The 22,336-nt window shown below is 40.3% G+C and overlaps 2 protein-coding genes across 2 annotated transcripts in view; both read left to right on the top strand.

The window, feature by feature from the left end:
- tmem8b (transmembrane protein 8B) overlaps positions 1-22,336 on the top strand; it is a 1,109,927-nt gene that overhangs the window by 140,541 nt on the left and 947,050 nt on the right. The window lies entirely within an intron of this gene.
- The window catches only part of LOC119413847 (rho guanine nucleotide exchange factor 28), a 47,813-nt gene that overhangs the window by 21,964 nt on the left and 3,513 nt on the right, over positions 1-22,336 (top strand). Inside the window, exons 10-29 of the mRNA XM_037680913.1 lie at positions 5,841-5,962; positions 6,113-6,480; positions 7,821-7,995; positions 8,389-8,500; positions 8,657-8,737; positions 9,839-9,881; positions 10,734-10,823; positions 11,411-11,534; positions 12,244-12,382; positions 12,590-12,645; positions 14,303-14,360; positions 14,726-14,855; positions 15,924-16,054; positions 16,141-16,281; positions 17,974-18,224; positions 19,397-19,522; positions 19,624-19,741; positions 21,556-21,810; positions 21,889-21,965; positions 22,054-22,232. Coding sequence (XP_037536841.1) covers positions 5,841-5,962; positions 6,113-6,480; positions 7,821-7,995; positions 8,389-8,500; positions 8,657-8,737; positions 9,839-9,881; positions 10,734-10,823; positions 11,411-11,534; positions 12,244-12,382; positions 12,590-12,645; positions 14,303-14,360; positions 14,726-14,855; positions 15,924-16,054; positions 16,141-16,281; positions 17,974-18,224; positions 19,397-19,522; positions 19,624-19,741; positions 21,556-21,810; positions 21,889-21,965; positions 22,054-22,232 — 2,776 coding nt within the window. The remainder of the gene's footprint in view (positions 1-5,840; positions 5,963-6,112; positions 6,481-7,820; positions 7,996-8,388; positions 8,501-8,656; positions 8,738-9,838; positions 9,882-10,733; positions 10,824-11,410; positions 11,535-12,243; positions 12,383-12,589; positions 12,646-14,302; positions 14,361-14,725; positions 14,856-15,923; positions 16,055-16,140; positions 16,282-17,973; positions 18,225-19,396; positions 19,523-19,623; positions 19,742-21,555; positions 21,811-21,888; positions 21,966-22,053; positions 22,233-22,336) is intronic.

Raw genomic sequence — 22,336 nt, 5'->3', positions numbered from 1 at the left:
AACTGGACAATATTCTGGCAGTTTAGTGATATTTCCACAGTTGTGGTCTTGACTGGTCTTGAAATAAAATCCAGAGTCCTCAATGTCCTAGACCTAGACCAGATCGAGACCAAATGCATTCGAGTCCGAGAGGAGACCAAGACCATCAAAAAGTGGGCTAGACCAGTCTCAAGTACTACAACACTACAAGGAAGAGCAAACCGTTGCTGAAAATAGCAAAAAATGAAACCACAGTGGTGGTAAAAGGGCTTTTTGCTTGCGTGCAAAGTTACTTTGTGTGTATTGGATGGAGAGACAGTCGAACTCGAGATCATGTTACTGCCACGGCCATGTCATGGCTCCACTCCAGTGCTCTTTTCCTCATCTTTCACCATAAACCTCTGCGAGATTATCTATGTTATTGCTTTGTAATTCTGACTGACATCGGAAAATATTAGACGCTCCGCCTGTCTGCTCTCCTCCACTGAGGAGCTAAAACAGCAGAGATGTACGAACTGTTTTCAACTCGCCAAATGTTCTTCAAGTGGACGCAGACATTTTATTTTAGTGGTTGTCTGTGGTGCACAGGCCCGTGTGAAATGAGAAATGTGATTTCAGGTGTGCGCAGCCGCCAGTTTATTTCTCCACTGTGAGAACACATCAGCGCTCGCTCTGGCTTTTGGGCTGTTTGGCATTAAAACATAATCACGATGGGTATGTGATGCTTGGACAAGGACTCTGGATCACAGGTGTCCTGACTCAGAGTGGTGAACAACTGCTTTAATCTCTGAATAATTGTGTCTCGGCTGTTATACCACCACCCTGCGCTGTAATCCTTTTTGACTAGGATTGTTATTTTATTTTGATCTTCATTTCTCTCTGCTCTCTTCAAAGTGACATTTGTTTAGAGGGGTGTTTAAAACGCAGCTTATGTCACAGGAGAAAGTTCACCATGAATAAATAATTAGTTTCCAATCTAATAAATCAGCCCAGGTGTTTATACGACTAATAATTGTGTTTATGTAGAATTTTTAGGTTCTGCCTTACAGCCTCAGGCTCGGACACTAAGAAAAGGCTTTTGTGAAACGCCTCCATCCTGCCGTCTTCGATCGCTTTTTTTTCCCGTGGGTGTGCACGAGTTGAAGGGTCACCCTGTGTGTGTTTAACTGCCCTGGTCTAAAAACCTGGCCCTGCCTGACTGCTGTCTTTGTCTTAGTCTCTGCAGAGTTACTGGACTTTCTTTTGCACGTTGCTGCTGTTCCAGTCTCTGCTACCATACAGGGTTTGCTCTCACTCAGGAGCTGAGGTCACTTCAACTACAAACCTTATATAAGCAACAATTAAACAAAATTAAAGGCCTAGCATACTTTGAAAGGAGCTGTACTATTTTTCGTGACAGCGTTTTAGATAAGATCCTCCTATAGAGAGAAATGATGGTAAATGGACTGTACTTGTATAGCGCCTATAAAGCTAATTGAACAAATCATTCTAAAGAGACTAATCAGTGCTTTATCACATTCATACACCGATGGGACACACATCGGAGGCAATGAAGGGCTCAGTGTCTTGCCCAGGGACACTTCAGCATATATGGCTGGTGGATTTGAACCCCCAACTTTTGCATTGGAGGATGACTGCTCTAACCACTCAACCACAGCCGTCCATGATGATGGAGTTGTAGCGTTTTTTAAATTTTTTTTAATCAAACCTTGAAAGTAACATCATGCACAATCTTATGTGATATTGCAAGATGTCATTCATTCATTCAACCTTTATTTAGACAGGTAAATCCCATTGAGCCTCGAGGACTCATTTACAAGAGAGACCTGATTTCAACAAAGAATGATGACAACAATGGACAACAGCAACAACAATAGACAGTTATAAAAAGGCATACAGATTTTTTTCTTACAAATAAGATGGGAAAAAGAGTAACAAAACAGCTAGATTATAAGGCGAATGTAGAAAACTAAAAACAGGAACATGTCTGCATTGGTCCCTGCCAGGAGTCCAACAGATTCTTAAAGCCAGAGAGGTCAAGGTTGAGAGCTTCAAATCTTTTTGTAAGATATTCCAGGAAACAGGAGCGGAGTAGGAGAAGGTCCTTTTGCCTAGTTCAGTCTGCACTGAGGGAACACTGCAGGTAATAATGTCCTGAGAGCGCACGCTGTAGCTGCACTCACGCAGAGACATGTAGGAGGAGATGTAAGAAGGCAGCAGACCAAGAAGTGATTTAAAGATGAAAATGTACCAGTGAGAGAGTCTGTGTGAAGTTAATGATATCCAGTTAACCCGTGAATACAGGGTGCAGTGGTGGGTACGATAATCACAGCCAGTTCTTACTTATGTCACACTCAGAGTATGTGTTGTGAATGACTCTCAGCTACAACCACACCAATTTACTGCTCAATATTTCAATAATTTTCTGCGGGATCAATAAAGTTCGGTCTTATCTTATCTTAATATCTGTAAAATTGGCTGAGTTATAGTCGTTTTTACGTTTGCCTCGGCCATATAACTTTAGGAAGCTGTGCAGAATTTTGTGGACTCCAAAAGTTAATCAGCTGCATTGGTACATCCAGAAAGTTGAATTAAAATCGGTCTAGTGGTTCATGAAATATTGTGCTAACAGACAGGCACGCAAATCCACACATAGACATGAGCAAAAACATTATCATACGCCTTCACCTTTCAGTGGCGGGTGATAATTAATCCTTATTTGGTTTTACAACAACATCTCCTCTAACTTGTTAGGAGTACGAGCTGCCGGCTTTGTTGTTATTTCACCAGTTAACTGATGCTGAACACAGATCTCACAGTAACGCTCACCCAGGCAACGTTTGAGAGACACTTCAGGACTTAGGAGAATGACAAATGATGTGGAGTAATCTCTGTATACACTCTTCAAGTTCAACCGGAGTTAATTCATTTAGATTTAATGTGGATGTGACAGGAATCATCTGGTGTCCTCATCACTGTCTGCATGGCTCCCCGCTGCCTCTCAGATTTATGTGACTTGCCGCCCACAGGAAGAACAGCCAATTGTTGGGTTGATTTATTTTCTGGACATTTCTTCTTCTGCTCGGTCGGGCTGGCAGCTATTACTGTACGTGATGGATAAACTATAGATTTGTTTTCAGAGAAGACGGTTTTGTTTCATATCGTGCTTGAGGAGTTGTGTTGAAAGCAGCGACGGACATGTTTGACCTCGCTGGCACACTTTGAGCTGTGATTTAACCATTGTAACTTAAACAGTTGTTAGGAGCATTATACCTGAGCTGATGTGGCAACCTCTGCTAATGTCATCAGACTTTTTGGTTAATGTTCAGCAGAATGCAAAATCCCAATAGAAGCAATGAGGTGCACACATAAAAACCCACGACTTCGTTTGAGAATAAACTCTCTTGGAAATGCAACATATTCTGACACTTTAACCCAATGTCATCTCCTTTTTTTATTTTTGTGTTATGTATGTTAGCAGAACATCTACTCTCATATCCTCAAAATGGTTTACAGTTTCTGATATTTTGGTCTGGCAATTTATTTCTACAGTAATTTTTACATTTTTTTAAAAGAGTTACAAATTATTTGAAAGCTTGTATTGCACTTCTGGTAACACAGTGAGTCATCTTCAATCTGAATAACATACTGTAAGTTCACCTAACATTTCATTTACTTATTTATTTGTTTATTTAGCTGAACTTTGCTCAATCACACCAAAAAAAAAAAATCAGTGCAGCAGACAAAACAAGATGATGAAGAATTGCAACCAAATATGCTACAAAACTTACTGAGAGGTCATGAGAGAACATTTTAGATTTTTTTTTTTGTTTTGTTTTGTTTAATGAAGACCAAGGTTTTAGATGTTCAGCTGGGTCTTTGTAGAAGTAAGTGTTTGTTTTAAAGATTCAGGTAAAGAGAATTTTCTTAGTTGCAAGCAAGGCTTCTTGATTTAAGTTTAAAAAAGTATTTTTCATTTATTTAGCGCCTTTCAAGATCAAAATCACAAGGCGCTCTGCTTCAAAGAAATAAAACGATGAGGTAAGAACTTAAATCAGTAAGAAGCCATTAAGAACAGATAAGGAAATGAAAAGCTGCCACATTGCCAATCTAAAAACACAAGTCTGTTTCTTGAAAAAGGCCCACTGTGTCCACAGAACGAAGATGGAAAGGTAGAGCGCTCCAGAGCACTGGGCCTACAACTGCAATAAATAGATAAATAAATAAATGTAAAATAAATTCAAAGAAACTCTATGCAGACCAAAAACATGCATGTTAAGCTGCCTTCAGGCCCAGGCCTCCCTTGCAAAAGAGATCTGTGATCTCAGTGGGATTTACCTGGTTAAATAAAGGTTAATAAATAAATAAATGGAGCTTGTGGGGAAAAAAATCCATGTTTTTTTTTTACATGGTGAAATAAATGGACCAATACAATACAATGCAACCACTCTTGTCTTCTTTCATTGTCTGCTGTAGCATAAACTCTTTTACTGTTTGTCACTAACGAACAGACTCTCCAAACAACACTTCACCAGTGACTGAGCTCTCAGGCCTTTTAAAAAGGAAATTACATCACATTCATATATTAAAAAAAGACCAAACAAAACAAAGGAGAATACAAAAAAAAAAAAAAAAAAAAAGGTTTTGTTTTGTTTCTTTTGCATCACATAAAACACTAAGCACAAGTGATTTGGTGACTGGTTTTCTAAGTAATTAAGATTTCTTTGTTCCTTTTGGCATTTAACACCTTCAGACCTGGCACCGTCTCATTTTGAGACCTGGACCTAGCTTAGCCTGAAAGTTTCACCTTTTTCAAGACAAATATGATTGTTTTACCCTGATCAACAAAATGAAAGAACTATGTACAACAGCTAAGACATTCATTATTTTACTCTTTCCATAGAACCCCACTTTAAAATGTTCATCATAATGGTTTAAGCAACGTTTACTTGCTGCTGAAAGAAACTATGTGAGAAAGCCTGAGTCCAGCTAACTAAGTTGTAGCTCACGGCCGCTCGTGGTGCTGAAATGAAACCTTTAACAGCAACGTTACAGTGGAGTCTCCTGCAGATCAACAAAACCTGAAAACGCTCATCACAATGACCATGGAGTTTCACAGAAACCCCTTTTTTTTTTTTTTTTTTTCCTGAAAACTGAAAGACGAGAGCGCTTGGACCTTTTGATCATTCGCACGATAAAAATCAGGAGTTGAAGTTTGCCCGAGTGTGTTTGAAATACACATGCTCACATTTCTGTGTTGACTTAACATTTAGGGAACTTTAGCTGTCTGTTTTTGTTGAGATAAGCTCAAACAATAAAAGTCTGAGTACCGTAAATGTCTTTTCGAAGGCTTATTGTTGTGCATGCTGCCACTGCCAACATGCACCCCCACTGTTTATGTGCATGTGCTATTTCTAGACTAAAATACTCCCAGAAAATTGTGTTGGGAAGAAGGTGTGTTTTGTACAGAGCAACATGTGTATGTGCGTGTTTTTGGTGCAGGAAAGCTTTTTTTTTCTTGTTGAAGAGGAAAACCAGACTGCTCACAGTGACTCCACTGTGTTTGAAGAGTTCCTCTCGGTGCTGCTGGATGCTCACTCAGTGGCTCTATTAAGAAGAAGAGTGGTGAAGAAATATGTCTGCAGATGTCTAGTCCAACTCTGTGCACAGCCCTTCCCATGGATGGAATAAGCTGTTCAGACACACACACACAGTCATGGAGAGAGCCTTGGTACTGAACAATGACATGCAACTGCCCAGGATGTCTATGTCACTTCCCGTGTTTGTGAGAAGTTATTTGGTGTTGCTGTGGAAACCAAATGTAATATTGAAAAATCCCCTCTGTGTGGCTCTGTGTGCAGAGAAAAGTCAGTCCATCAGGGAGAGCCAGGCCTCGTCGCCGACCCTGGCTGCAGCTGTCAGATTGTCGGCGATGATCCACGGCAAAGACCAAGTGTACGCCAACGCCATGCTGGTCAACCAGGTGAGACAGGCTGACATTTTAATTCTGTCATTAAGTTACAAATATGCAATGTATAACATTATTATAATTCAAATACTCTGCTTAGATTATAAAGTGTGAAACGTTTCATAAGCATAAACATTTCATGTCTTTCTCACGTTTTTGCTCCAGGTGGATGGCTCTGACGTTAAGTATCGCTCTCTAGGAGAAGAGGAGGAGGTCAGCTCTGCATCTCCTGTTGGTATGTCCTGCTGGGATTCTTTTTCTTCAACTCCCTTTGACTCGGAGAACTCTCAGAACCGTTCCCACTCATCACCCCATCACGGGCCGAGGGGAAGTCAGGGCCCCGGGCTGGACAATCACAAGGAGGCAAACCCTCGCATCTCTCCCCCTTCTACATCTTTTCCTTCCTCTTCCTTGGCTTCCGCCGTCCATTTGTTCGAGGGAGCACAGAGGCGCCGTTCACCCACGGGCCCTCCACTCTCTCCAGCTTTGAAACATGGAGGATGCAGCTTGAGCGAGGCAAACCGTAGTCTGAGGTAAGACCCTGTTTCTGCTGCATCTTTAGACACTAACGAAGGGTAAATTATGTTAAAAACTACTAATGCAACTGCGTGTTTTGTTGTGCAACGTTAGATGCGACATTTGAAAAGTTTTAGCTACTGTGATGCTTCACATCTTCTTTTTTTCATTCAACCTTTATTTAGACAGGTCAATCCCGTTGAGCCTCGAGGACTCATTTACAAGCGAGACCTGATTTCAGCAAAGAAAGATGACAACAGCAACATCAATAGACAATCATAAAAGAGGCATACAGATTTTTTTTAAAACAAATTAAAATAAGATGGCAAAAATAGCAAAAAATAGCTAGATCGTAAGGCGAAAAACTAAAAACAGGAACATGTCTGCATTGGTCCCTGCCAGGAGTCCAACAGATTCTTAAAGCCACTTCTCAGACCAGTTCTGTGATAGTAAACTATGAAAACGTCAGTGGCGCTGACAGAAATAAGTTTTTCCTTCAGATTTGCTGAATAATTTCACCAACGTGTTTCAGGGCCTCAGTTTTTGTCCATTTTATAACTAGAAGTATTTTCAGTGGGTACCAGTCTGGGTTCACATGCAGCAGAGTGGGGTTTGGCATTGTTTTGCTGAAATAAGCATGGCCTTCCCTTACCTTGATGACAGCATCTCTTTCCACTTTCTAAATGCTTCTGAAGCGCATTCCTGTCAAAATCAAAATGAGAAGCTACATTTTTTTGTTTTAAAATTCCATATTTTCTAATTTTCCAAATTTTCTTGTTAGGCTGGTGGTTATATTTAATGAATGCAATGTTTAAATGATTTGTCAGTGCTGACCAGACATAGTTCATGCCTTCTTTACAACTCGACTTGATTACTGTAATGCACTTTACGCTGGAGTCATCTCCCTTTCACGTCTCCATCTTGTCCAGAATGCTGCAGCTCGACTCTGAACAGGAATTTGTAGGTTTGATTAAATTCAATGTATTGTCCTCCCTTCACTGGATCCCTGTGGGTCACAGAATAGGTTTTAAAATTCTCTTCTTGACTTATAAATGCCTAAATGGCCTTTCAGCCTCATATCTCTCCCACTTACTTCAACCTTATGTTCCTTCGTGGGCATTGAAATCATCTGATCAGCTGCTTTTGGTTGTTTCGAAAACCAGGTTGAAGCTCAGAGGAGATCAGTTGTTTTCAATGACTCCTAAACTTTGGAACAATCTGCCCCCCAACATTAGACAGGCCTTTTCACTCCGTTTTTAAATCTCTTTTAAAAACACATCCGTTCTCTCTGACTTTTAACCCCGTGTGAGTTAACTCAGGCTTATGTGCGTGTTTGTGTATTTCTGTGTGTGAATAGCCCCAGTCTGGAGTGTGACAGCGAAGAGGAGGACATACTGGGACGCTCGCATCCCTGTACGGCCGTAAAGCAGAGGTCCATTCTGTGGTCCAGCTCAGGAGAAGAGAGAGACTCCTTTGACACTTCGCCTGATTTTAACTGCTCACACTCTGACAGCACGTCCACGTTAAACCAGGTACACGTCGTTTCAGTGTAAGAAGATGAAAATCAGTCTTGGCGTAAACGTTTTAAGAAATCTTTTCTGATTGAGTAATATTGATTCCAAACCAAAGTAAATCAAGGTTTTACTGTATGAAAGGAGATTATTTCAGTACTCTCAATATTTCTGTAATAAAATGATTGTGGACTCCATTTATCCTTCCACAAAACATATCCTCCATTACAAGTTTTACATCAGACACACAGCAGACAGTCATTACTGGATAGGCCCACGTTGTCGACAGCTGAATAACGTAGACAAAAGGTCAGAGATAGGTCTGTTTGCCCTGCAGCGTTTGCTCTTCTCCAAGTATCTCTCTTCCCAGTCTGAGTTGTGAACTTTTGATGTGTTTGTTTATTTTAAACCCAGAATTCAGAAGATGCCGAGGTCCGTCTGCGCTCCTACTCCTACTCCTCCCCCAAAGCAAAGCCATCACGGCCGCTGTTAAACCGAGACGCAGCTATCACCGACCTGGAAGAAGGTGGGTTTAACCTCTTTGTCCTGTTGACGTCTCTGTTCTTATGAGCCGACAAATGTGCCACAAGTCTAACAAGGAAAGACTGAACAAGCGTCCTGAGTCACTGAGGTGGGGTGAACACAAGTGTGCATCATTAAGGCCATGCTTTATTCTGTGTAGATGGCCATTTCAGCAGCAGTGGTCGGTTTCTACTTCAGGCGTTATCTCTCTCTAAGTCCCTGTCGCGTCTCAACCAAGTTAGTAAGTACAAGAACAGCATCGAAGCAGCTCAGAGGCTGCAGGTTGATTGTCTGGTGAAAAGATTTCAGTGGGACTTTTGGCTCTTTTCCTGGGACAGGCGTGTAAAAATCCAGAGCTGCATGATTAAAAGGTAACTCACTATAATAAACATATATGTTCAGAGTCAGTCAGAGTTTCTTTGTCATTCGCACCTCATGTGGTACATGTGGTGGAACGAAATTATGTACACAGGGTCCCAGTTACATCAAACAATAAAATGTAAAAGAAAAACAGTAATAACATCTAAGATATGAACTAAGAAAAACATCAACTAAATATACACTAAGCACTGATAACATAAAAACATTACGTCGAACATCAGCACAAACATGAGCATGAGTCTGTGTGAGCAGATGAGCACGCATGAACACATCATCATTGAAACAGATCAGCAGCAACATCAGGGTTTAAAATTAAACTTGGTGATACAAATAATTTCCATGCCCATTGTTTGCTACAAAGTAAATTTTGCAAATTGTTTCTCGTTGTTGCCTTAATCGTGCGGCTCTGTATCGGTGGTGGGATTTCATTCTTCGTGGTCGGGACAAGACCACTGTCTCACAAAACCCCCAACATATTTTTACTTGTCCAGTAATCAAAAGCAGACCTTTTCCCGAACTTGATTATTCTTTCCCCTGAATATTAAAATAATAGTTTTCCCAAAAGTAATTTATAAAACACCATAAAAGGATCGACATGTTACGAGCTGGGGATTTAGAAGAATGTTCAGCTCCTGTGGATCATTTGAAGTAACAATTGCTTCTGATTTGAGGGGTTTGTTCTGCTTCTTTTTGGTCACGTTTTGGTTTCCTGCTTTTTTCTTTCTTCTCTGTCATCTGTTTTGTTTCGAGGAAAAGTTGTGTTTGTTATTTCTCCGTTAAGGTTTGCGGGATCTCGACCTTTTATATAATCCATGTTTTTGTCACCGCATTTTAATCTAAGCAGGGTCAGTGCTTCCTAATTCTGTCAGCTGATGTTATGACTCTTTAACCATATGGTGAAATAAATCAACCTGTATTTATGGCTAACTAATTTGCTTTTCACATTTATTCTACCCTACAGAGCAGAGAGCGTTCAGTCTGACGGAAACACCCAGAGAGAAAAGGTAAAAGCAGCGTGTCATGTCATGAGCTCTACTGAGCTGGCCTCGCTCAGTTGTTCCTCCCTTTTTAGGCATCAGTGTTGAGCGTCGGAAAGAGATTGGCTCAGATGGAGCCTGCATGTGTGTATACATGTGTGGGGGGATGTATGTTTGCGCCTCTCTGGTTTTAAACTGGCCAGGGTCTTAGCATGCAGGATATGACATGCTTCCTGTTGCGAGGCAGGGGCAAGGGTTTTCTCTAATTGCGACCTCAAAAAAAAAAAAAAGTAAACAGAAAAAAACTTTGGGCTTTCTTGTCCGAATTTAGAAATGTCTTGCTCTTTTCTAGACCACATCAATGATCCTGAATTTTCCTGAATTTGAGTGTTTTTTAGTGTCGATCTAAACACTTGTTCTGAATTAACATTTCCCACGTAACACAAATAGCTCATTTGCCTTTGTTCATGCTCATTTACAGTCAGTTTCATCCAACTGCCTCATAAAGCCATCATGTGCTAATATGTTTTACTTGCTAATAACCATGCTCTGCTAACAGAGGACACACTGTAGGCAATTCAATCATAATGTTAGCTCCTTGTATTATTGCACTACAAATAATCACATACATACAATATTCACAACACTCACCAACCATTTTGTTCTCAGAATAAATATTTAGTATTAACAAGACATCAATATGCCGCAAGCATTTGCTAAAGTACTTGGTGTCGGGGCAAAGGTTAGACAAACACTGACCCAAGTAATTAATCCTAGAAGTAGTTTATAAGTTTTATTTGTACCTGTCACTAGATTTTTCTTTTCTTTTTGAAAAGCAGGGACACATCGACCTGTCTGAGGTGTTTTATATCCATGCAGGGTTCTGGGTTTCCGTAAGCGGGCCCAGTCAGCAGAGGAGGAGAGCACCGCGTCACTCCAACACCTCACCCTCACAGAGTTCCTCAAAGAGTATGTCTTCATCCAAAAAAGAGGGCCTCACAGACGTGCACGTGTGGCTTAACTCGTTCTAAATTTGTAGTGAAACCGTCCTCCAGCTCGTCCTTTAACCACGTGCATTCTTTGCATTTGTATTGGGTGATGCAGGAATGTGCCGTAGCTGCTTACAAAAACATTTTCCTGTAAGATATAAATATAGATAGGTGAGAATGGTGCATGTCTCTCTTCTTCCTTTCTGTCAGTGTTTTCTTTAACCTAGAATCCTATTGTAACTGACTTCAGCTGCTGTAAATAGATGACGAGATATGAATTACGTTTTGCCAAGGTTGTACTATTAATAGCAACTAGAGTCTATAGTGGGTCCCAGCATGCCAAGCATGTTATTAAGAGTAATAATCTGTAGAGCAGGGGTCCTGGAAGTCTGAACATTCCTTCATTCCAGCATGACACTACTGTTCCTGATTAGTCAACTCTTTCCAGTCTAATAAAACACTAAAACAACAACTCGTTTTGTAGAAAGAGCATTAAACGTTGCATTTAAATGCTGATTTCTGGCCAGCGTGATGTGAAAGTGACTTATTTTCTACAACATGATCCAGGATTGAAGATGAGGAGTGGGATAGATATATTATCCCATCTAAGGTTGAGTCGGAGAAGTACAAAGTGAGCCGGACCTTCAGCTTCCTGAAGAGTAGGATGTCCAGCACCCGCAGCAAAACCAAGGTAAGCCAGCACCGCAGACTTTGTTTCAGTGAAAACAAAACCCTCGCTGGCTAAGATTTTCTCCAACATGTGTCTCAAATGTGACAGGGATACACTGTAGTTGACCTTTCTAGTAAAAAAAAAAAAAAAAAAAGTCAGTGCTGAAAAGACGACTAAAGTAAAAGTTTTACCAGCTCTCAGAAAGGACAGGTCAGAATTCCTCTGCTGGAGGTGCTATTGTCTGGTGTTGTGTCTTTATTTGGCAAAGCAGGAACATTTCCTCTCTTTAGGACTAAGCAACAGGACACAGTGAAAAGAGTTTCTTATGTAACATGTTAGACCCCCTCCCTAAAGAGGCTAAAAACCCAAAGCACATTCTGTAGAAAACTTATAATCCTAGGAACATATGTTTATATGTGCTCAAAGGCCTGCTTCTTTGTACTAGAACAGCAACAAAATAAACACACACTCTTCCACTTCCTAGCAAAGTTTGAGAAGAAAATAAATATGGCTCTATTGTGCACATACAGAAAGAGATCCTCCTAATGCCCCCTGAGGTTAAGGCACTACAGCAGCCGCTGTCCCCCACGGACCCTAACAATGAAAACAGAAAAAAAAGACTCCTAGGTTCCTTTATCTAAAGTGCCATATCTTTGGTGGTTTACATAATATTGTAGTTTTAATAGTAAATGGCAGGAAATTTGAAAGTTTGTGTGACTTTTTCTTTCAGGTTAAAGGGAAGGAGGTGAAAGAGGGAAAGTCAGGAGCAGCTAATGGGCACCAGTTTGTTCCCGTGTCTCCATCTGGTTCTTCTCCCTGTGTGGCCTGTGAGAAGTCTGTTTTTGGGAAGGAGCTGTTGCAGTGCTCCAGTAAGCATTAAACTGTCAGGACTGGTGTTGTTTTTATGTCCTGTGGCAGCTTGAAATGGCTCGAGATTGTTTAAATATCATTGTTTTATTTTGACAAAAGATAAAAAGTCAATTAATTAAAAAAAAAATGCCAGACATGTTTTAATAAATCTGTTTATTATCAGATAACATGAAATTAACAGGAATTACTTCTGTCCTCGTCTACAGACTGCTTCCTGAACGTCCATAAAAACTGCAGAGAGTCCATTGCAGCCTGTGGAAAGGTACCATCTCATTTGATGTCATGTTACCTAGAAAAAATATTTCAAAGTATTTTGAAAATCACTACTCGTTAAAAAGAACATATGTTTTTATTGAACTGTGAACTTCTGTTGCATTTGAATGTTTTTTTTTTTTTTTTTTACAAAAATAATAACACATTTTGTTTACAGGCACAATGCAAAACACCCTAGGCTACCTTATAAAATGTGTTTAAAAACTATTTTTTTAAAATCACTGCAATAGTAAAAACAAAACATACAGAAATAAATAACTAAATTAATTAAACAACAGAAACCAATGTTATAAAGAAGGAGATTATAAACAAAAAGGCCCCATAATAGAGCCTTGGGGGACTCCATAAGGGACTGGAAGAAGCTGAGACTTAAGGGATTTGATTTGAATAAATTGACTACAGCCAGACATGTACCGGTATATGACTTTGGTTCTGGTTCTGAGCTGCAAGTGGTTCTCCAAAAATTATTCAGCTGTCTGACTGCAGTTTGCTAAAGATCATCTAAATAAGGTTCAAGTTATTTTTTTTTTTTAAGTGTAAAAATAAGACCAAGTGAAGCGAATATAATTTTTATCCCATTTGTGATGATGGAAAAACAAAATGTCAAATAATACCAGTAATTTTAAAAGAAATATGACAGTTATCAGAACTAAATCTTGGGGAAACGTGGGTCAAGTAGGAAAACAGATACTAAAAGCTCACATGATGTTCCATCGAAGTATGATTATAGAAGGATAAAATTCATGTTTTGGAAAGTTCAAATCAGATCCTTGACTTTGATCCAATCGAAATGTTGTGAAAGGACCTGGAGTTTGAGGTTTTTCTTGAACGGGGGAGTCTCATCAGAAACTGAGGGTGAGGATCTACATTACTTTAGCCTCTTACAAATGTGGATTATTGGATCATTCTACACAAAAAAAGCAACTGACTAAAATATATTTGTGTCTAGTTTTATGTTTTTTCCCCAATTCTTCCTTAGAGACCGAGCTACAGTGGTGTTTATGCTATACAAAACAGAGAATTGAAAAGTGCACCACAGTATGTGTGCATGGTTTCAGGGCTCAAAATAAACTTCCCATCAAGGCCCCCTAAAATCTGCACACTCACGTTACATCAGGTCTTTATGAGGTAAACCAAAGTAAAAAGGAACTTTTTTTTTTCCTCAAACGCACAATATCTCAGCTGTTTATTTGTATTTGTCTGGGTATTCTCTGCATAGTTTTACTAACAGACAAACAGAGCACAACGCATTTTCCCCTCCATTAAATGCACATTTGTTTCACAGTCAATCAGTTGCACTGTAAATTTTACGCATCAAAGTGAGCAATTTGTCACAGTGAGCGCTTGTGAGCCTGAGCAAACAGACTGTGTACGCTTGCCCGAGCATTCTGTTAACAAACCAGTGACACACGCAGAAGTACTCGTACTTTAAAATAAACCTCGGCAGCTTTGTTTCACACGAAGAGCTAACAGTTTCAGAGCTGAAAATTGATCAAGCTGAGGAAAAGTTACTGCACGGTGAGGATTTAACAATTAATTTAAGTAACACTTGATGGAATGATTTGTAAAATCTACTGCAGCACCTTTTCGTGAACGCACACAGATTTACAGCCGTTGATGTTAATACAGTTATGTTCGACTCGCAGAAGCCGCAGGAGAGGAATGCAGTGCTGATGAAAAGCAAGACTATGTCCCTCCCACAGAGTGAGTGCCCCCCCACGAAGCCACTAACATTGTAAACAGTGTTCTCCTCTAGTTTTTGATTCATTGAGTTTTTCACCTGTCCTCCCTCGCCCTGTAGTTCAGTAAACCACTGCTTTTCATCCCCCGCTTTTCCCTGTTAATTTTTAACCATCTCAGTGGAGGATCAGGCCTGGATTGTCATTAAATGTGTATTTTTGTGAGAATATGGGGGTTTGAACTTTACTTTAAAGTGATAATATTGTTTTGTATTTCACCGTAAAGTGTTATATGTGATAAAGGTGTTAAATTTGCGTGCAAAGTGTTTGTGCAGTGGAAAAACCTCCACAGAGAGACTGATTCCTCTTCCTGTTGATCTTTCCTTTTAGACTTTGGGAGAGAAAACTCTTCAGCCTTTTCATGTTCGTCCTCCTCTTCAGTTTCATCTGTGACCAGAGAAGGGAAAAGAGAAACAGTCACTTCATTTTCTAAAAGCCAATCTATCTCCATAGATAGCCGGTACAGCCATTTAAATATTCCACAAATTAACTTATTTGTAATTTATTTATGGTCTTTAAACATATCTATGTACATCCAGTGATGTAGTGATGTGAATAATTTATGTAAATCAGCGTGTCCAGAGGTATGACATTTAAAATATTCTATACATTCAGAAATAAATACTGTACGTTAGTGATTAGGTACTGAATTAATAGCAATGGCACAGTTTTGCTGTCCAGTAGGCCTGTCGCAATAAACAATAAATCAATGAATTGCTTGATAAATTAAAATTAGTGACCTCATTTTCATTTACCGGCTTTATCGTTTCTTTATGTCTCTCACTTTCTACTGAAGACGCTGGATGAGAAAAAGTCTCAACCCCTGTGCTCTTCACTAACCCCTCCCTTTCTCTTTTATTTAAAAACTCTTTGAACCGTCCAAAATCATGTTTTTGGATCGTTAAAAGCAGCTAAGCTGAGAAGCTAAGCTAACAGGCCGACCTCGAGGAAAAAAACCTCCGTCTTGTCGAAGCTCCAATATTCAGGGTTGAAACCCATGCCTTTGTGTAAAAAGTTGTTTTTCTCTGCAAAAAGAAGCTGAGAACGTATTTACTGATTTTTTTTTATTAAAAGCTTTGTGTGAAAAATGCTATGCTAAAGAGCTCAAACCACACCGATCGTCCGCCATTTTGAGAACCAAAAAACAGGAAGGAGAGACAGCCTATGTCACATCAAGGGGCCTCTCTCCCATTTCTCTTAGACACGCTGCTCGCTCCCTCACTATCCATCCTTCTGTTCAAACAATCTTATACTGCCATCCGGTGGTCGAAAAAAAGGTACTACACTCAAAACAAATTAACCAACATTTCTTTTTAAATTTGACAATAATTACTAATTATTGTCAAATTTAAACAATATTATCATTAATCGCAATAATTTCTGAGACAATTACTCGCCCAGCTAAAGTTGTTATCGTGACAGGCCTACTGTCCAGAGTTGGAATTTGAAAATGTCCATGTGACTGAAACTGTAGTTCACATACATGTTGTCAACAAGCGTGTTCAGTCCTAACGTTGCTTCCCAGCAGAGGGTTGAGTGAAACAGCAGGAGCGGACAGTGACTTCAGCATGATGGCTTGTCCTAACAGCTCACTGTATGAAGAGGGAGCACCTGTGACAACAACTCCCCCGTCCATCGACCTGCCTAGCAGCACAAAGGGTCAGGAGAAAAAGACCTACAGGGTTTAGAGCCAATTAAACTGCGATCCAGAAGAGGCAACTTATTCACTCTGGTTGTACCTACAGATTCTGTTGACGCTCATCTACTGAATGACCTGTCAGCTGACCTGCTGGGGCTCGAGGCCGAGTCGTGGAGTCTCGCAGTCAGTCCAGAGTTCTGCCGACAACACGACAGGCGCACCATCAAACGGCAGAATGTGATCTACGGTGAGACTTTGAATTATAATCATATTGGATTTGACAGGACAGAAACCACCTGGACTGTATGCTTCAGGATGTGAATGTGATCTGTTTACTTTTCCTGCGTTGTGCCCTGAGAGGACTTTAGCTGTGACATGTTGCCATATAAATAGTCTGAATTTATCTTTGTTTATGCCATTATTTCACCCAGCAACTGAAAGAACCACTTGTTATACACTTCTGATGGTTGAGCCAAAGCTAATTGCAAATCAGATAGGACAAACACACCAAGAATTATTGAGGATACTTGACTGAGCCTGAAGGAAGGATGTACTAATCTTATCTGTGATAAGATGCTCCGTGGTTTGATGAAGGGCAACACTTTGTGCTTTCTGGAACGTTTTGAGACTATTAAATGAGTAAATTGGACTGACATGTTTCAATTCTTTTTAAAAGTCTTTGATTGGTTTTAATCTTTGGTTTTAAAAGTCTTTGGTCTGACCCTTTCTGCTAAAGGCTTAGTAGCATCGTGCAACCAAGCAAGACTGTCAGAATTTGAAAGCGCTTGTGTCTGTGTGTGTTTATTTGTCTGTTGTTTTAACAAAATATTTTTTGAACCAGTGATATGATTTAATGGAACTCTCAGAAAATAATTACTGTACTGTAAAACCTATTGACTTTTGGAGTTAACTCTAGTCAAGATGGGCGCCACAGCTAATCAACGTTACAGAATAAAAACGGTTGTAACTCCATCGCTTTTATAGATATCAATCTTAAATTTAATGTGGTAGCAGCTGAGAGTCATCCCGCACATACACTGAGAGTGAAAACAGATCGCATGAGATTTTGCGACATTTTTCAAGATGAGATGATCTATAGTTCCAAACTCTGGAATGAAAGATACTTCAAGGAACACTAGACCTTTTATTAAATATGTAATGATAATTACCTGTATTAAGATATCCTAATTTACCTTTTATTGCTGATGTTCTGCCATTATTACATTACATTATTACATTATCACCCACACCTGCCTCCACCCTCATTTGCCCCACTCTGGGCCCTTGAGCAAGGCCCTTAACCCCCACCATCTGCTCCCAAACAGGTCTCTCTTGACAATGAGTTCTTGTGGCTCAATGAGACTACCTGCATAAATAAAGGGTAAACACATTTTTAAATCCCTTCTTGAAATCACCTCCACTAAGATTTTTTTTTTTTTAGCTCTCGTTTTATTTGTATTAAGACCAAAACATCCCCACAGTAATGATGAGGTGCTAGGCCTAATGTTTATAGAATAAAATCAGTCATTCAGTGTATTATAAAAAAAAAAAAAAGTTTGACACTGGGACAAAAAAACAGCTGAAAAATAACTCACCACAAAACCATAACAGAAATAGGAAGAGTTTGACAATGAATTTGACCCAGGACTTTGTCAACAAGTGACTGGGAGCTTCTTTAAAAATGATCTCAAACGGTCATGCTTCGCTCGTAAAAATTACATGAGTTTATGCCAATCACAAGAGACCAGCATCTTGTTATAAGTACCAAAGTAATGCTCCTCATTAGAGCATGGGATGCTAGGCTTACCCCTCAGATTACACTCCACCTAATTGTTCATAGTAAATTACAGACTGTGGGAAAGAGTTACCCACAAAATATCTCGCTTGAGCTGGTAAATATACATTTTTACCACAATCTATTTTATTTCCCTTCCTGTAGAGCTGATGCAGACAGAGCTGCACCATATTGAAACCATGACGGTCATGTCGGAGGTGTTCAGGAGAGGCATGTTGGAGGAGCTGCTGCTGGATGGGGACTATGTGGCTCGCATCTTCCCATCTTTGGACCCTCTGCTGGTCTACCACAGGAACTTCTTCAGAGCGTTGCAGGAACGCCGGCAGGCTGCGACCCAAATGGACAACTCACAAAATTACCACATACATCGAATAGGAGATATACTTCTTCAGCAGGTTGGTGATGAGGGATTAATCACTCAGTAATACACTGATGACTCGGGACCCGAAAAGTCCCAGGTTCAATCCCCAGTCATTGCACATCCTGTGGTGACTCTGAGCAGCACACCACATCGCTCCCCAGGCGCTTTCATTAGCTGTCCACTGCTCCACCTGGGGGTAGATGTGTTAAATGCAGAGAGCCAATTTTGCCATTGTATGGGAACATATAATGATGACAACACACAACATATTATTATTATTATTATTATGAGTACAGTAGTCCCTTGCTACTTCATGCTCTGTTTTTCGTGGACTCACTGTATCGTGGTTTTTCAAAGTAAGATTGGACATGACAGTCAGGCTGATTGATGGATGAGCCACACGATCGGCATGGATTTTTTTATTTAAAAGAAATTATTTTAGATTATTTAGCACCTTTGTGCAGCCCACAGCTGAAGGAGAAGCTTCCTCCTGCAGCATGTCATATCTCTGCTCTGCAACAGAAAAGTGGGCGTGGCCAAGAACGCTGGCAGATGGCAGCGTGCAGCCGGAGGCAGAGAGCTGAAATCATGACATGCTGTGCTCTTTTAGAGCATTTAGAGTTTAGAAACATTGTTTAGAATATTACAAGAGTATATATACATATATATGTATATAAAGGCCCACACTCTTGCAATATTCTAAACAATGTGTCTAAACTCTAAACATTCTAAAAGAGCACAGAATGTCATGATTTCAGCTCTCTGCCTCTGCTGCTCTCAGCCACCTGCAAGCACTCTTGGCCACGCCCACTTCTCCATTCTGCGCGGAGAACAGCTGATCAGCTGGTCAGCTGCAGGAAGCAGCTTATCCTGCAGTATGGGCTGCACAGAGGTGCTGGAGGAAACTTTTTCGGCAACTCTGGGTTGCACAAATGTGCAGCTGGTGCTAAATAATTTAAAATAATTTATTTTAAATAAAAATTCCATGCCGATCGTGCGGCTCATCCATCAATCAGCCAATTGTGTGTCACGTCCAATCTTATTTTTTACAACCGCGATAGAGCAAGTCCATAATAAATTAACCAAAGTCGTGAGGGACTACTGTATTCCTACTTCACAGTTTTCACTCATTGCGGGGCTTCAGGGTACAGATCCCCAGTGATAAACGAGGGACTACTGTACTCGGCTTTTGTTCTTGTCTTTCAGTTTTCAGATGAAAATGCAGAGAAGATGAAGCAGATGTACGGCAAATTTTGCAGTCACCACATCGAGGCTGTTAATGTCTTCAAAGAGCTACAACAGCAAAACAAAAAGTTTCAGAACTTTTTCAGGGTATGGTCTCATTCCCAGATATTGTTTATTGGAATTATGCAGTAAAATATGTGGACTGAACAAGTAACGTTTTCCTTTGGATGTATACTTTTTTGTCTCAGCAACAGAGCAACAACTCTCTGGTCAAGCGAAGAGAAGTGCCAGAATGCATCCTGCTGGTCACGCAGCGCATCACCAAGTATCCTTTACTGCTGGAGAGGATAATACAGTACACTCAGGGTAACTCAGCTCTTCTGTGCCTTAAGAAAATCTGCAGCCCCAGTTTCAAACAAGTTGTGACATGTAAAATGTAAATAAAAACAGAATGTAACAAAGTCATATTTCACAATAATAAACATATCTAATGTGTAAACTAAGAAACTGAACAGTTAATGGAAATAATGTAATTTTGAATTTGATGGCAGCAACATATCATAGAAAAATTGGAACAGGGCAATAAAAGGCTGTAAAAGTAAATAGTATGAATAAGTAACACCTGGATGTGCCTTTTACAACTAAGGGTGTCCGAGATGGAGTAGAGGCAGGGCGGCCGACCTGGGACCAGAAAGCCTGGGTTCGACTCCCCACCATTCCCGCATTTCGTGGTGTCCCTGAGCAAGACACCATAATCGATCCCCGGGCCTTTACATAGCAGCCCACTGCTCCACCTGGGTGTACCTCACGTGTGATGGGTTAAATGCAGAGAACTAATTTCACCATTGTATGGGAACATACAATGATGATGCCAACACATTATTTTACTTTAATTAATTGGTAACAGATCAGAAAGAGGACTGGGGATACAAAAAGAGCATGTTAAAGAGGCTGACTCTCTTAGAAGTAAAGATGGGCAGAGGTTCACCTGCCTGCATAAAGTGACATCTTAAAATAGTGGGAAAATTTCAGAATAAAGTTCCTCAAAGGAAATTTGGTAAGACTTTATCACCTCATCTACAGTTTACAATTTCATTAAGGATTTCTAGAATCTGGAGAAATCTTTGTTCACAAGGGACAAGGCTGAAATCTTCAGTCCTCAGGCGGCGCTGCATTAAGAACAGGTCTGATTCTGCTTTAGACATCTCTGAATGGGCTCAGGATCACTGTCTGTAAACACAAGTTCTTTCATGCCATTCACAAATGCTAGTTAAATCTATACAGTGTGAAGAAAAGTCTTAAATGAACACCACCCAGACTCAAAATGTGACATTCTTTTGGAAATCACAGATGCCATATTCTCAATACCAAGGCTCTCCGATGGCGTGGGGTGAACTTGTGTCTCTGGAATGGATCTGGAAAGGTACCATCGATGCAGAAAAGTATAAACAGGCTTTGAAACAATCCAAATGACGTCTTTTTCGGTGCCTGCAGTCCCGACTTCAGACCCATTGAAAACATTTGATGCATCATGAAACAAAAAAATCTGTCGAAGAAAACCCAGGAGTGTTGAACAGCTAGAATCCTCCATCAGACAGGAATGGGACAAGATTCCCTGTAAAACCTCCAGCTGCTGGTCTGATCAGTTCCAGATTGTTGCTAAAAGAAGCAGGGATGCTTCTCAGTGGTAAACATGGTCCAGTCCTACTGATTTTGGGATGTTCTGCTACCACCGAATTCAAAATTACCTCTTCATTTATTAAATGGTGCAATTTCTTAGTTTAAACATTTCATATATTTACTATCTTCTATTTAAAAAATGTGTTTATGAAATTTGCAAACAATTGTATTCTGTTTGTACTAACGATTGTACACATCTTACATATAAAAGCAGTCTTGATCTTGTTAAATCATCTTTAGAAGCAACTACAGAAATAGTAAAGCAATTACTTTTTATGTTCCTTTTGAGTTGACATTAGTTTAATATTGTAGCTTTACAGGAAATTATTTGTTTTTATACTTGGTAAAATAAGTATGTGGTACGGTATGTTAATACTCTTGGTGATTGGTTAGCGTTTAATGAAGTTCTGTAGATATTTACTTTGACAGCAGCTTAGCTGAGACACTGTTTTGTTTCATGAACACGTTTGTTACTTTTGTTGCTACTCTTTCCGCCACAGAAGGAAGCCAGGAACACTCCGACCTGTCAAGTGCGTTGGCTCAGATCCGTTACATCATTACAACAGTGGACCTGACTGTTAGTAAATATGAGAGATCTCAGGAGCTGCAGGAAGTGCTCGCCAGGCTCGAAACAAAGAGCTTCGCCAAGCTCAAGAACGGCAAGGTGTTCCGCAAACAGGAGCTGCACAGCCAGCACAGAGACCTGCAGCACAAAGGTCTGGTCTACTGGAAGACTGCCACAGGACGTCTGAAAGGTGGGAACGAGATTGGGCCACTCACTCATTTCATTTTTGATTGAGGACAGAAGTTTCACTTATGTGTCTTGTCTGCAGACACTTTGGCTCTTTTGCTAACGGACGTTCTGGTTTTCCTGCAAGAGAAAGACCAGCGTTTCATATTTGCATCCGTGGTAAGCATCAGTCCAAACCCTGCTATGGAACTCAATCTAAAAGCTTTCTATCCTGTAACGTTTCTGTGGGGCGGGTTCACTCAATCAGGACCAGAAGCCTCCAATAATTCCACTGCAGAAGCTCATTGTTCGAGAAGTAGCCAATGAGGAGAGAGGAATGTTCCTTATCTCTGCATCCTCTGTGGGGCCAGAGATGTATGAAGTTCACACCACCACCAGAGAGGAAAGGAATGCATGGATGAGACACATCCGACAGACTGTAGAGAGGTGTGTGTACCCACATGTGGTCCACATCAAGCCTGCACTGTTTGTCAGTTCAGAAGATGTGTGTGTGTGTGTGTGTGTGTGTGTGTGTGTGTGTGTGTGTGTGT

Source organism: Nematolebias whitei, chromosome 8, assembly GCF_014905685.2.
Source record: "Nematolebias whitei isolate Nwh7 chromosome 8, NemWhi1, whole genome shotgun sequence".
Lineage (NCBI taxonomy): Eukaryota > Metazoa > Chordata > Actinopteri > Cyprinodontiformes > Rivulidae > Nematolebias > Nematolebias whitei.
This window is presented reverse-complemented; position numbering and strand designations above follow the sequence as displayed.